The sequence below is a fragment of the Vanessa tameamea genome, chromosome 3 (assembly GCF_037043105.1).
Source record: "Vanessa tameamea isolate UH-Manoa-2023 chromosome 3, ilVanTame1 primary haplotype, whole genome shotgun sequence".
Classification (NCBI taxonomy): Eukaryota; Metazoa; Arthropoda; class Insecta; order Lepidoptera; family Nymphalidae; genus Vanessa; species Vanessa tameamea.
In genome coordinates this window covers 14,460,098-14,473,988 of record NC_087311.1, presented here as the reverse complement: position 1 = coordinate 14,473,988, position 13,891 = coordinate 14,460,098, and the positions used below count along the sequence as shown (strand labels likewise).

The 13,891-nt window shown below is 40.3% G+C and overlaps 1 protein-coding gene across 1 annotated transcript; it reads right to left on the bottom strand.

The window, feature by feature from the left end:
* Positions 1-8,742: 8,742 nt before the first annotated feature.
* Hip14 (Huntingtin-interacting protein 14) lies at positions 8,743-13,686 on the bottom strand. Its single transcript, XM_026636029.2, has 7 exons — positions 13,304-13,686; positions 11,730-12,165; positions 11,468-11,635; positions 10,867-11,067; positions 10,487-10,648; positions 10,227-10,395; positions 8,743-10,119 (listed from the first exon to the last, which is right to left on the bottom strand). The coding sequence occupies exons 1-7, from the start codon at positions 13,552-13,554 to the stop codon at positions 9,629-9,631; spliced, it is 1,878 nt and encodes a 625-aa protein (XP_026491814.1). The 5' UTR covers positions 13,555-13,686; the 3' UTR covers positions 8,743-9,628.
* Positions 13,687-13,891: the final 205 nt, after the last annotated feature.

The window sequence follows — 13,891 nt, the reverse complement described above, 5'->3', positions numbered from 1 at the left end:
TGCTCCCGGTTTGAACGCAAAGCCTCCTCCACAACACGCTGAACATTTGTGTCTGCCAGCACCGGTTGCCGACGCATCTGGGCCACTTCGCGGCGCAGCTCGACCAACTGGCCCGAAAGCTGCGCGTTGGCCGCTTCCAGTCGAGCCACTTCCTCCGACATGGTCATCGCCCTGAGATCTGCCACCGCACCTTTTATAGTATCCGCAGCAGTCCTCAGGGCCCGAATGAAAGTTCCCTTCAGGTTGCCCGATTTGTCGGCAACCTGAAGCACCACTCCTAAAGCCTCCTGGACGGCTGCATCCAAAGTGGCAGACGTCTTCGGTGCGCCTTCCGAAGTACCCTCAGTATTACGAATTCTTAAACGAGCTGCTCTCTCTTCAATTTTTAATTTGGCCGCCTCATTGTAGGCTGCCAACGCATCTTCTGCTTGAAGACGGTCCTTCGCCGACTGCACACTTCTGGACTCCATCTGTGCCTTCTCCAGGCCAACGTATTTTCCATGGGTGAGCTGCTGGCCCCGCCCTCTCTTGCTGGCGGGTTTCAGCCACCTATTTATTGATTTCAGGTCGTCGCCCTGCTGTGCAGCAGGGCTCGCGTCGCTGTCAGAGCCCAAGCAACTACCACCAGCATGAGTTCGTTTTTCACCTCTTCGCCGATCACAAAATTCACTAGCCGAACCCGGTGATTCCGCCGTCCGTACGCTGCAGACCGACGAGTCCGACTCAGAGAGTAGAACAGGTCGGGCAGCAAGTCCTTTTTTCACGCCAGGGTAAAAGGTTTCAGCGCGCGCCATCGGGGCGCCCACCTCCACCGCCATATCGTCAGTTTCCAATCGTTTAGCACTTCGTTGTCCGTTGTGAGTTTTTGATTTTTGAACTTCCATATAAAATCCCACGAGTATGGGGGAAGTGAAGGTCCGTCCAGGTGGTGCCCCCTGCACCTGGATAAGCCTAGCGTAACTCGTCAAGGGTGTCGGCTGGTACCCTGACGGGGATCGCAGTTGCGACTGAACTTCCCATCAGCCATGCATCCCCTCGCGCTGCGTCGCCACTTGGGATTCGGGGTAATTTTTATAGAGGTTTTCTTCCTCGTGGTCCGGCCAGTTAAGGCAAGACCCTCGGTCCAACACGAAGTCGCGAGACATGTCCACGACACCTCGGAGAAGGATTACGAGTTTCCTCCTCAGGTCTCCGGTGACTCAAAAGATCCCGAAGACCAATCCTCCATGAACATACTATTAACACCAAATAAACAAAACAAAAGAATTGTATATACAACAAAAACTTAACAAAACCAACAAAATATAAAATATAAAACCCCCCAAATTGTCACGAAGCCACTCACAAGGTCCACTCTGCTCAAACAGAGACGCACCACGAGCAGCCCCGCGACATCCCTCCGCGTCAGTCTTAGCCGTTGCCGACGAAAAAGTCGTCGACACCGTTGCCCAGGGTACGCCACGAGGAGGCGACTGACATGTACCCCAACCTAACCTAACCTAACCTAACCTAACCTAACCTAACCTAACCTAACCTAACCTAACCTAACCTAACCTAACCTAACCTAACCTAACCTACCTACCTACCTACCTACCTACCTACCTACCTACCTACCTACCTACCTACCTACCTACCTACCTACCTACCTACCTACCTACCTACCTACCTACCTACCTACCTACCTACCTACCTACCTACCTACCTACCTACCTACCTACCTACCTACCTACCTACCTACCTACCTACCTACCTACCTACCTACCTACCTACCTACCTACCTACCTACCTACCTACCTACCTACCTACCTACCTACCTACCTACCTACCTACCTACCTACCTACCTACCTACCTACCTACCTACCTACCTACCTACCTACCTACCTACCTACCTACCTACCTACCTACCTACCTACCTACCTACCTACCTACCTACCTACCTACCTACCTACCTACCTACCTACCTACCTACCTACCTACCTACCTACCTACCTACCTACCTACCTACCTACCTACCTACCTCGAATATTTACTGTCGTGAACTTAACTTGAGTTGAATTTCACTTAAATGCGGATATCCACTTCAATTTTATTTCCAAAGTAACGAAAATTTTGCCGACATTCAAAACGCCATTTTTTAAACGAACGAACAATTAAAATGGAGGCCTCACTAAGATGTTCCCTAAACGAATGGATAATGAACAAATATAGATCCGTATCAATGGATAAAGATATATTATTTTAGATTTAAGATACATTTATTTTTTATTTTATTTATTTTTTTAATATATATTTATTGAATTGGTTATAATATGGATATTAAATATTTGTAAAAAAAAAACAAATGTAGAAAGTTACGTAATGTTCGATAAAAATTTTATTATTTTATATAGTAAGGTATAGACAAAAAAAAAAAAAAGGAATTAAATTTTTTGTCAAAGAATTAATTCATTTTAAATAAATAAAACATTCTCAAAATATAGATCAGTTTGATGCAAAGCAACACTTAATTTATATTTTTGAAAATTATACAAGAGATATTTCAAGGGCATAAACATTTTAGATATAAGATAAATTAAGATTTACTTTGAAAGATATATAAAATTTTATTAATTCAAAACCTTAGTATTAATACAATACGTCATATGTCTTGAAAATTTATTTTTATTAATGAGGGTGTAGTTGTATGTGCGCGGTTAATAGTCTTTAGTACAACAAAAAAACAATGAACAGTCAACAGTTTATTGTTCACACTTATAAATATAGCACAGCACAATGAGTCTACATACACAGAAGATATAGTCAATAGGATAATAGCACGAGCAAACAAACAAAAAGAAACAAGCAACGATCGTAACTAAGACGTAAGTGAGTGCAAAGCATAAAATGGAGCAAAGCAATGCGCGTCGAGATCGAGATCCCACTAAGCCTCCGCGCGCGTCGTTGCCGTTGACTGCTAGCTGCCGGGTAGGAGGGCAGCGGCGGCGAATGAGCGAGGCGCGCGATCGTACGATCGCTTACGTATGTAACTAATATAAAAAATTATTGTCGCACGGCTGGAACTTTGTTTGTTTGTTGAGTATAATAATTGTGCAATTATAAAAATGATATATATATAAAAAAATTATACATTTATATTTATTAAAACAAATAAATGTGTTGGGACGCCACAAGGGAATAAAAATCTATTATATTCCCATATAAGTCCATGTTATGTTTATGTTATTATTTATATTCCCATATGATATATGAGTAGCATATGAGTTAAATTGTGACTGTGTTTCTATGACTTATCACTGAAAATATCTACCTCTTTATAAGTTAATAAGGCTATTTGCGAATTACCACGATCCAAATCAAAACTAACGACCCAAGACTAAAAATACTGCTACCTAAAAATTTGAATATGTACCTTAACTGCTATCTATATAAAATTTATTTAAAATATAACATAAAATTACGTAAACCCAATAAAATATATCGTTCCTTAGCATTAATTACTCATTTACTCAATAATTTTCTCCTCACTAGTGTAATTCAAATATCATGTCAATTCAAGGTCAAAGTTGTTTATTTACCTTCTTTCCTATTCCCATTGGAATAGAGTATAGTTAGCTTTTCTTACGTTAAGTTTTACACAATTTTAGATTTACCTTTCTATTTATTGATTATATATTTGTATAATATGTTTGGATGGATGGAAAAAAAAAATAAGACATGCAGCGGGGACCCCAAGTAAATTAGCTTTCCGAAAATGTACATGACCGAATTCGTACTAAAGGTCGTTCTTAAAAATTCCCACAAAATTGATTTAAAATAATAACCAATGTAAAAAAACTTACTTATTTACTTAACTTACTTAATACAAATTTAAAATTAAATTTAGATACATAAACAGTTCAGTAGCTAAGTTACAATTAAGATATTTTTTAATTTAGCCTAGTTCTTGCTCGAAGTGACTTCCCCTATTGCGAACGCAAAGTCGCATTCTTTTTCTAAGTTGTGACTAAACTACCGAACTAGACAAATTATTCCACATTGTATTTGAAGCGTTTGTCAGATTAAGTAAGAAATAAATAAATAATTAGACAATTACAAACAAGGCTTACACTATGTATTGTATGTTTTAATCAATTATGTAATAATCATATTTTAATTTAAGTTATTTTTGAATTGTTTTGATAACATTTATATTAAATAAGAGGGTACTTTAACTTTTCTGTTTATTATTGTGAGTAACGTGATTGGTAGTGAGGTGATTATATAAGCGATGGAAGCTCGGTACAGCCTCGCAGGCCACGGGATGGGTCCCCTTCGCCTTATCCAACGATTAGGAAAATAGTTATCAAGCCATCGCCTAGCATTGATACCAATATTTTCTGGACATCCGTCTTGCTGGTATATCATATTTTGCCTAGTAGCCAAAGGTACGTCTTCGAGGAGGCCAAACATTTTATTTGCCAAAAAATCTTCGTAAGTATTTAGATTGCTTGGTAAAAAATATGGTCCGATTAAATTGTCGTCAATTATTGCCATCCAGACATTGACCGAAAAACGGCGTTGTGACCCATTTGGCCTCTTTTTATTAGGATTTTTGTCCACTTTTTCACTCCAATAATGTTTATTGTGGTAGTTAGTAATAACATCTTGATCAAATTTGAATTCGTCGGTCCAGAGGTTTTTTTCAAAAAAGATGCATCTTCTAAATCCTAATTAAGCATGAATCTACAGAAAGCCAGTCTTCTTTCAGCATCCTCTTCGTAAATAACGTGCACAGGATTAAAATGATAATACAAAATATCTCGTCTCGCATTTTTTAATTTAGAACGATAATTATTGTTTAAATATTTAAAAATATCCAGTGTTTAATCGTTTTTATAAATCAAAAGAAAAAAATAGATTTTAATCGATAATTTTTTTTAAATAAATTTCCGAAGTTGCAATTTTGACTTATTTTGAAAAAATCTAAAAAACGTGATAACTCAAAAACGGTTCACTTTTGCATAATGCATATGGGGCTTAAAAATATCGCAAATAGTCACCCCTATTACCTCCTAACGGGAATACGTCGAATTACCAATAACCCTGTATAATTATTTTTGATCTTAATTAAGAATCGAATTATATTGTAATTAGCTTAATTATTTATCACTATCTATATTAAAAATATACCGGACAAATCAAATTTACACATTTCTTGACAAAAATAAATCATATTTATATTTCAAAATTATTATAACAAATTTTATGACAAAAATAGATCATATTTATATTTCTAAATTATTTAAACAGTATTAGTTAATAATAGCCATAGCCAAAACTTCTATTAAATCTTAATTTATTTATTTCGTTACTTATTATAATAAATCTGTCCGGAAATCATAGGCTTAACGCCATAGGTACAAAACAAATGATAATGACTTACTTGATACATTCTACATTCCAAAATAAGAAATATAACTAAATATTATCTAGGATTTATTCTAAAATATGAATTACAATTTATTATTCTACATTTTACTTACTTTATTCCTAAATGTAGTTAATAATATTTTCTGTATAATTGTGACAACTGACGCTGGTGTTGAGCTCATTAAAAATATTTACAAGGCTTGGGAGGAGTCACAGGATGCCTTAGGGATATTTTGTAATTTATCTAAGGCCTTTGATTGTGTGCAACACGAAACTTTGGTCAGGAAGCTATGTCATTATGGAATTAGGGACACTGCACTCAGTCTTCTGATTTCGTATCTAAGCAATCGGATTCAGAGGGTTGATGTTAATGGAAAGAGATCTCCCGGGTCTCCAGTTACTGTGGGGGTCCCTCACGAATCAATTCTTGGACCATTTCTCTTCCTTTTTTTATATAAATGACCTGCCACATCTCCTAGGTGATAAACTCGAGATAGTATTGTTTGCTGATAATACTTCTTTAATTTTTAAAATAAAAAGACGTTCAATATATGACGATGTGAACACTGCTCTCTCCGAAACAGTGAATTGGTTTAGTGTTAATAATTTAATGTTAAATAGTAAAAAGACAAAATGTATTAAATTCACTACTCCCAATGTATGATGTGTCAAAACGAGTGTACTTTTAAACGGGGAAGCATTAGATGTTTTAGAATCAACAGAGTTCCTTGGTATGAAAATAGACTCTAAGCTCCAATGGGGCCCCCATATAAATAAATTGGCGAATAGACTCAGCTCTGCAGCCTATGCGGTAAAAAAAATTAGATTTTTGACTGATGTGGATACGGCTCGCCTTGTGTATTTCAGTTATTTCCACAGTATAATGTCGTATAGCATCCTACTCTGGGGTAATGCAGCTGACATTAACACCATTTTTGTACTGCAGAAGAGGGCTTTTCGTGCAATTTATAACCTGGGCCCAAAAGATTCATTAAGAGGTAAATTTAAAGAAATTAAAATAATGACTGTCGCTTCTCAATTTGTTTTTGATAATGTTATGTATGTATGCAAAAACATAAATGATTTTCCCAGAAATTGTGACGTACATTCTATTAATACTAGGAACAAGAATAAACTTGTTACTCCAAGTACCCGATTACACAGGGTTAGTAGCTCTTTTTTAGAGCAATGTATACGTTTTTATAACAGGATCCCAGAAAACGTTCAAAATTATTCAATTATAAAATTCAAAAGAATCGTTAAAGAGCGTTTGTGTGCTAAAGGATATTACAACACTAAAGACTTTTTAGTTGACTGCACACCTTGGGAATGAAATGATCGCTTCCACTCTGTTTCAAATAACTAAAATATAATTATTTTTGTACATGCAAAATGGAAAAAAAAATATCTCGCTGAGTTTCTTTCGCCGATTCTTCTCAGGTCCGAGGTTTTAAATTCCGAACCGGTGATAGATTTTTGACTATCAATGAGCAAGTGTATTAAACACTTTTATATTGAATAAAGATTTTTGACTTTGACTTTGATTAAGTGCCAAATTAGCTGATAGATGTCGCTGTACAGATACAGTTTTATTTTGATTTGTTACATATATTGAAAACAGATGGCAGCACGGCGAGCGCCCATGGATAGTTTTGTTTTATTTGTTACATACATTGAAACCAGAAGGCAGCACAGCCGAGCGCCTATATATACTATAGCATACTATGTAAAAAAGTCTAAGTAGTATTACTCAAATACCATTTTATTTTTTTATTTAAAATAAATATCTAAAATAAAGCAATGGATGGAGATCTTAAGAAGTAAGCTCGCATTCTTTTTTCTAGCGATATGCTTGCACCTTTAAATGATAAAACTTGAATCATAAAATCATTGAAAACACATGAAAAGCTTCCTTTTTCCTTTGCCAAATACAGCATCTATACTTCCAGTTCCGCCTATCTAGAACATTTTCATTTCATCAAAGTGCCTCAGCCGTTGACGCTGGCAGGGCCCTATTGGATGTGTAAAGTTAATAAACTGTCATTTTGGAACTTAAGAGTATTACAATGTGTGAGTATATATGTTATCACAACAAGAATTAATGGATGCATCCATTGTAGTAACAAATAAACTTACAAGATGACTTGTTCGACAATTTAGTGAAAGCTAAGAGAAATTTTAAGAAAACTGCAGAAGAAATAATTAAATTTCAGTATTTAGAAACGAGATTGGAGATGTTAGAACAACTATAGAGTTACTATGGAAAAAAAATCGCAAGGAGATTATTGTAAAAGGGAATAAGTAAGAAAGAAGCATATTTTTCAGAGGGAAAATATGAATTTTTGGAGGAGTTCATTCTTTGCGATTTACTTTTAACATATTGTAGATACGTTCCCATGTATCAGCCTTGCACGGATTTTTAGAAGGTACTTTTGTTTTTTATTTTACATTTACCCTTTACCTGACGGTTCGGTCTAATCTCTCTCGGACTCGTCATTATGTATTTCCGGGTCGAAGCCGACGCACGACTCTAAACTATGCGAAGAAAACGTAAACAACAAGAAGTTGCTGAAAAATCACGGCCTAAACGCCGTTCCATACTCAGTTCGTCGTCGAGACTCTTCGTTGGATGAAAGTAAGTTAATGTACTAACTATCCTGGGTTGTATCTGTCAAGTTAAATGAATGTATATTTATACATTTTCCATGTACAAGACTTATTACTCTGCATTGCAATATGCATATGGTCCTAATCGTGATACGATTGAAACATATTCTTCGCCAAGAAGTTCTGTGTGCCTCATGGGCTAAGAGATGGCAAAAATTATGCCCATCATTTCACCCTTACCGGCCACACCGCCAGCTGTGATGACTGAATACAGAATACAATCAAGCTCGGTTTCCTTTAATAAAGAAATTGGCAATAAGTTAAATTTTACAATTCGAACCAAATCCTAATTTATTAATATCTCCTTTCAGATTACCACACCAGCTTCACAAGTCTCTCCCTAATTACCGTGAAATTATCCGACAAACTTTATTAAGGTTTATTTCCCCTCGTCCAGTCCCTATAATGTTAGCCTCTTGTCCTGTCAGAAGTATGTAAATAAAACGAAACCTTTACTTAATCAAAATAATAGTCTTTTATTTATTAGTTACAGAAAACCTCATCATAAATTATCCTCTCAAAGATTAAATCATTGGATTAAGGATACTCTTCAACGCAGCTCTTCATCCTATTGGCAGTAGTATCTTTGCTACTATACCACAATCACAATTATGTGAGCAGCTTCATTCGTATTCATACTAATTATTACAAAATAAAACAATTGGTGGTTTTTGTTTTCTTTATTAAATTCAAATGCATTTGGTATTATATCGTTACACAATATCTCAATCTTTACAGTTACATCGACTCGTGCCGAATAAATTAGACTCCAGAACACTCGCTTTAAGCTTAGGAAGTATAAATTTAATAAAACAGGAATATGCATTTAGAATATTTTGTTCGTATTAAACCGTAGTATGATATGAAGCATACCTAGTACATAGTTAAGTAGTTAAATATTTGTGATAAAATATTATTACATCTCCAAAGTATTTACATCGAGCAATCTTAGTGAAACAGTCGTGCTAATACTGACGCGTCGACTTCTCGCACACACGCACGCACACACAGGTACTTGTGAAACGTATAATTATGACTTTCTGTACTACATTATTTGTTGTCGAGTATAATAATAATTAAATTAACGCACGACGTCCTCTCGCATCTTAAAGTAATATCAAAGCGTCAAAATTGTAAAAGTATCGACTATAACAAAATAAACATTACAACACTGCGAGCGGTCGCCGACAGCAGCCTCCCAACGATTCCTCCATAAGCAGATGCTTCTAATTTACAACTCCGCTATGGACCGACTGTCGAGGCCCTCCTGCGTTTCATAGCTAAGGTGTGATCTCACACTTCGACTTGTATGAAATTCGTCGTCATTGTCGACATTCTGTCATTTCATTCTTTATTTGTCTAAGAGAAGGAACCATTAACGTCGACAGACGGAAGGTCTACTTAAAATTTATGTTTTGTACTAATTCGATTAAAATAATAATTAACGAATCATCTCGTCAACATTCGCCACGGACACACTTACAAAAATATAATTTACAGCATACCGACCCAGTACCCCCCCCCTCCCCATTCCCCAACGACTCGAGGCGCTCACACGAAGTGGCGCGGCGACAGCATGGGCCGCTCGTCAGCGTCCGGCCCGTCCGGCCCGTCCGGCCCGTCCGGCTCGTCCAGGCCGGCCGCGGCCCAGTCGCGCGCGCGCACGGAGGCGCAGCACAGGCCGCAGCCCAGGAAGTCCGCCAGGTTGTTGAGCGGGCCGCGGCTGAAGGGCGAGCGGCCCCCCCGCGCCTGGAAGTGCCGGTAGCGCCCGCGGTTCAGCTGCTCGTTGGTCGTCATGCCGAGGCACACCACGAGGTACAGCTGGCAGCACGCCAGCACCGTCACCCAGAACAGGTGGAAGGCGGCGTTGAGCGACACCCAGGCCAGCCACGCGTCGCACGAGGCCCAGGCCAGAGGAGCGCCGGGCCCCGCGGCCGCCCCGCAGCGCGCCGTGAACGAGCGCGTCGCCCCCCACAGCATCCACGCGCACATCACCACCAGGCTGACCAGGAACCCCACGAAGTAGCGGTGGTTCTTGGCTCCTGCGCGGGGAGAGACAGGTCGAGATCGAATCGTCACGTCCGGCGCGAGTGCGACTCGGAGGCGCCCGAGCGCTTCCGAGTCGTCAGTCTCGTCGTCGGGTCCCTACCGATGCAGTTGGCGACCCAGGGGCAGTGGTGGTCGAACTTGGCCACGCAGCGGTTGCACACGGAGCAGTGCTTGGAGCGCAGCGGGCGCCGCAGCAGGCACGCCGAGCAGAACCGCGCCGGCTCGAAGCCGCCGCCCGCGCCGCCGCGCTCCGACAGCTCGATGATGGTCTGCGGGCAGCGGGGGGTGACGGTGAGCGGGCCGGGGGGGGCACGGTGAGCGGGGGACGCGGGGGACGCGGGGGACGCGGGCGACACTCACGCGGAACTTGTCGGCGCGGCTGGCGCTGATGACGCCGGGGTCGCTGCGCCACGAGCGCAGGAAGGTGTACCAGAGCGCCAGCGAGCACAGCAGGAAGCCGGCCGTGGCCGCGCCGCTCACCACGGGCGCCACGAACGCCAGCCACGTGATGTAGAACCACACCTGCGCGGGCCGAGACGCGAGGGATAGAATTCGTAAACAGACACGAGGCGGAGAAGCTAGAACTACTCGTATGTTATTGGAAATGTCCGATTCGATATTGCGACGCGGACGAGGTATATACAATCGAGCGTAATACTCTCTGATGGTGACGAGGCGCGGGCTCCTACCGGATCGGACTCGCTGTTATCGCCTTATTCGCGTGCAGACGGGAGGTGTACCTTAGTCGCCAGATACACGCTCAGAGGAAATATATTCTTGAGGTCATCGTCGAAGAGCGCGTTGGTCAGAAAGTGGAGGAGCGCGTAGAAGCAGACGAGAAGGAAGGCCTTGATCGGATACATGGCGTCCATCTCCAGCACCAGCCCCGTGATGTAGAACGCTAGGAAGGGGATGCTCACTACGCACCACCACCGAAACTTCTGCAACGGAGAAAATGGATACAAGTTATGTAACTATTTGTATGTAATAGTGTACAGTGAAACACAAAAAAAAATTACGAACTGATTCACTGGATAACTCAAACAACTCTTCCTTCCTTTCCTACCGCTGGTCGGGTCGCTATTACTCGCCTGCCGGTGTCGACCTGCCGACCCCAGTATGTATCTAGAACTAGATCATTCGACCATTGATCTAGTAATAACTTAAAATACCTTTATATTTTGATAATGTTAATAGAAACACTAAACTCGTACGATAATAGATAACAAGAAATACGTAGACGTCATTATCGAGATATGGAATTCACACGCGTCGGTCGAGTCGAAATGAAGCTGTATTCAAGGCATGAAGTTAAAACGCCAGCAACGACACGCCGCTCACCTTGTCGTACGCCAGTCGGCGAAATATATTCTTCTTGGACGATATCACAGCATGTTCTTTTATTTTGTCGGAAACCTTGGAACCAACCCACAACGAGTCCGCACTGCTCTGCAACATCGCGAGGGGCGTCACTCCGCGAAGGTTGGGCACATCTAAGCTGGCGTTTCCCTGCAAAGTATCAAATCATAAAATCAAGAAGGCCCACGTCCCGATCCGAACCGGTCCTCCCGAATGTGACACTAGTTCCGAAGACCCGACTCACATAGAGGATCAGGGTGGTGATTGCCGTAGTGTTGCGAGCGAGTATGGCCCAGTGCAGCGCGGTGTTGCCGTGGGAACGGTCGGTGGGGTTGGTGGAGGCGCCCAGGGTGAGCAGCAGGCGCGCCGGGTCCACGGCCGACACCTTCCAGCAGGCCCACATGAGCGGCGTCATGCCGCCCGCGTCGGGCCCGTCGGCCGCCACGCCGCGCGCCACCAGGTAGGCCACGACCGCCGTGTGGCCGAACTGCGCCGCCAGGTGCAGGCACGCGCAGCCCTCCGCGTCGCGCAGCGAGGCGTCGGCGCCCGCGCGCACCAGCAGCACCGTGGCCTCCAGGTGGCCCTGGCGCGTGGCCCAGTGCAGCGGCGTCGACTGCAGCTCGCCGCCGATCGCGTCCACTTTCGCGCCCTTCGACAGCAGGTACTCGATGATCTCCCGTCTTCGAATAATACTCATTCTGACTATTTATCATATGAAAGCTTAAATTTACACAAAGAGTCAAAGATCGCTTACAATTGTTGAGTCATCATTCTATAAATTATATCATGTATGGCGTATGACCAAAATATACAATAGAATAATAAAAATTTCAGTAAAAATAAAATTAGCAATATAATTATTGGTGTATTATAATTGATATAATGCATAGTTCTCAATAATAATATATCTCAATATTTCACACAAATTTGCCCCCTAAACAAAACTTCACAAACATATTATTATGTTACAAAAAATAGGTTTAAAATAAATATTGTTTCCTGAGTCATAGTGGCTGATGTTTTTAATATAATACATAGTAAAAATCTAATGAACTCAAAGGCTTCACAACAATGTCATGAAATGTAAACAGCAGACAATCTTTATGTTTTGGCTTACATCTTATTGAGGGATGATATGTAAATATATATATATAAATAAAACAGTTTTACAATCATGTTCAGGCTGTGATATGCCGATATTACTTGAAAAAATAAGGTTTATCGTTCTGTATACATCACTAGATTCCCCTGAGGGGAGATATCTGAGGTTTAATATCATCAATCCAATTGTATTATGTATAACTAAATACATTTATTTGTTTTCAACAAAAATGGTCACGATCAAATGTGTCCCCCTGAAGGTTTGTACTTGCCTTCACCCAAAGACATTATTTGTACAACATGTAAACAAATACAACCTAAAAAACCTAACATCTCAAATTATATACAAGTTGATTTCCTAAATGATAATAGCAATGATTTATTTTTCATTATTCTTACACCTAATGTTTGTCCAGTCGAACCAGATGAAGAAACACACATTGACATTTTACTACAGTTAACTTCTATTATATGAAACTGAAACTTTTAATTGAATAAGAAAAAAATTGAGATAGTTCACAATTGAGTCAAAATAAAATTCCAAATGTATTCTTAACCTAATTTTCAGCAATAGCAGTAATACATACATAGGTACCATAAAACTAAGAAAAACTACCATACCATAAAACTAAAGAAGTAATCTGAGTAATAATAAATTAAAAAATAGTCTAGTTGATCAGAATAATATACACAATTATAAGATTTTTATCTACGTACCTATTGTTTATAGAAGCCCAGTGCAAGAGAGTTACTGTTTCGTGATCTGGTTGATTTACATCCCAACCGGCCTCGACAAGTTCTTTTACACGAGCAAAAGCCCCATATTGTGTGGCCTTTACAATATCGAATCCGCTGTAATCCCGTTCTAGAGGAGCCGGCGGAGGCTCGCGCGGCGGAGGCCCATCGCCCTCGCGCTGGGACTTTCCACATTGTCCCGTAGCGGCGGCGCCGCACGTGCTATCGTACATGCTGTTTATCGTTTACTCATCGATGATAACATTATTATTACTTTACTTTTAATTACGAGCACTATTATTCACGATACTACACAATCAGACTGATAATTATTGATAACGAAAAGAAACTGCTGTCAAACTAATATTATTGACATTTCTCATTCGGTTGCGTTCAAAAACAATCCATTTAAGACGACTTTTTATGTATTTAACCTGACTAATATATTTTTTATGGTTTTTATATCAATTGTATAGAAAATAAAATTACATACGAATCAAAGTAAATTACTGAAATAATTATAATATACTAGATATACCCACAAATTATATATAAAAATAAAAACTTTGA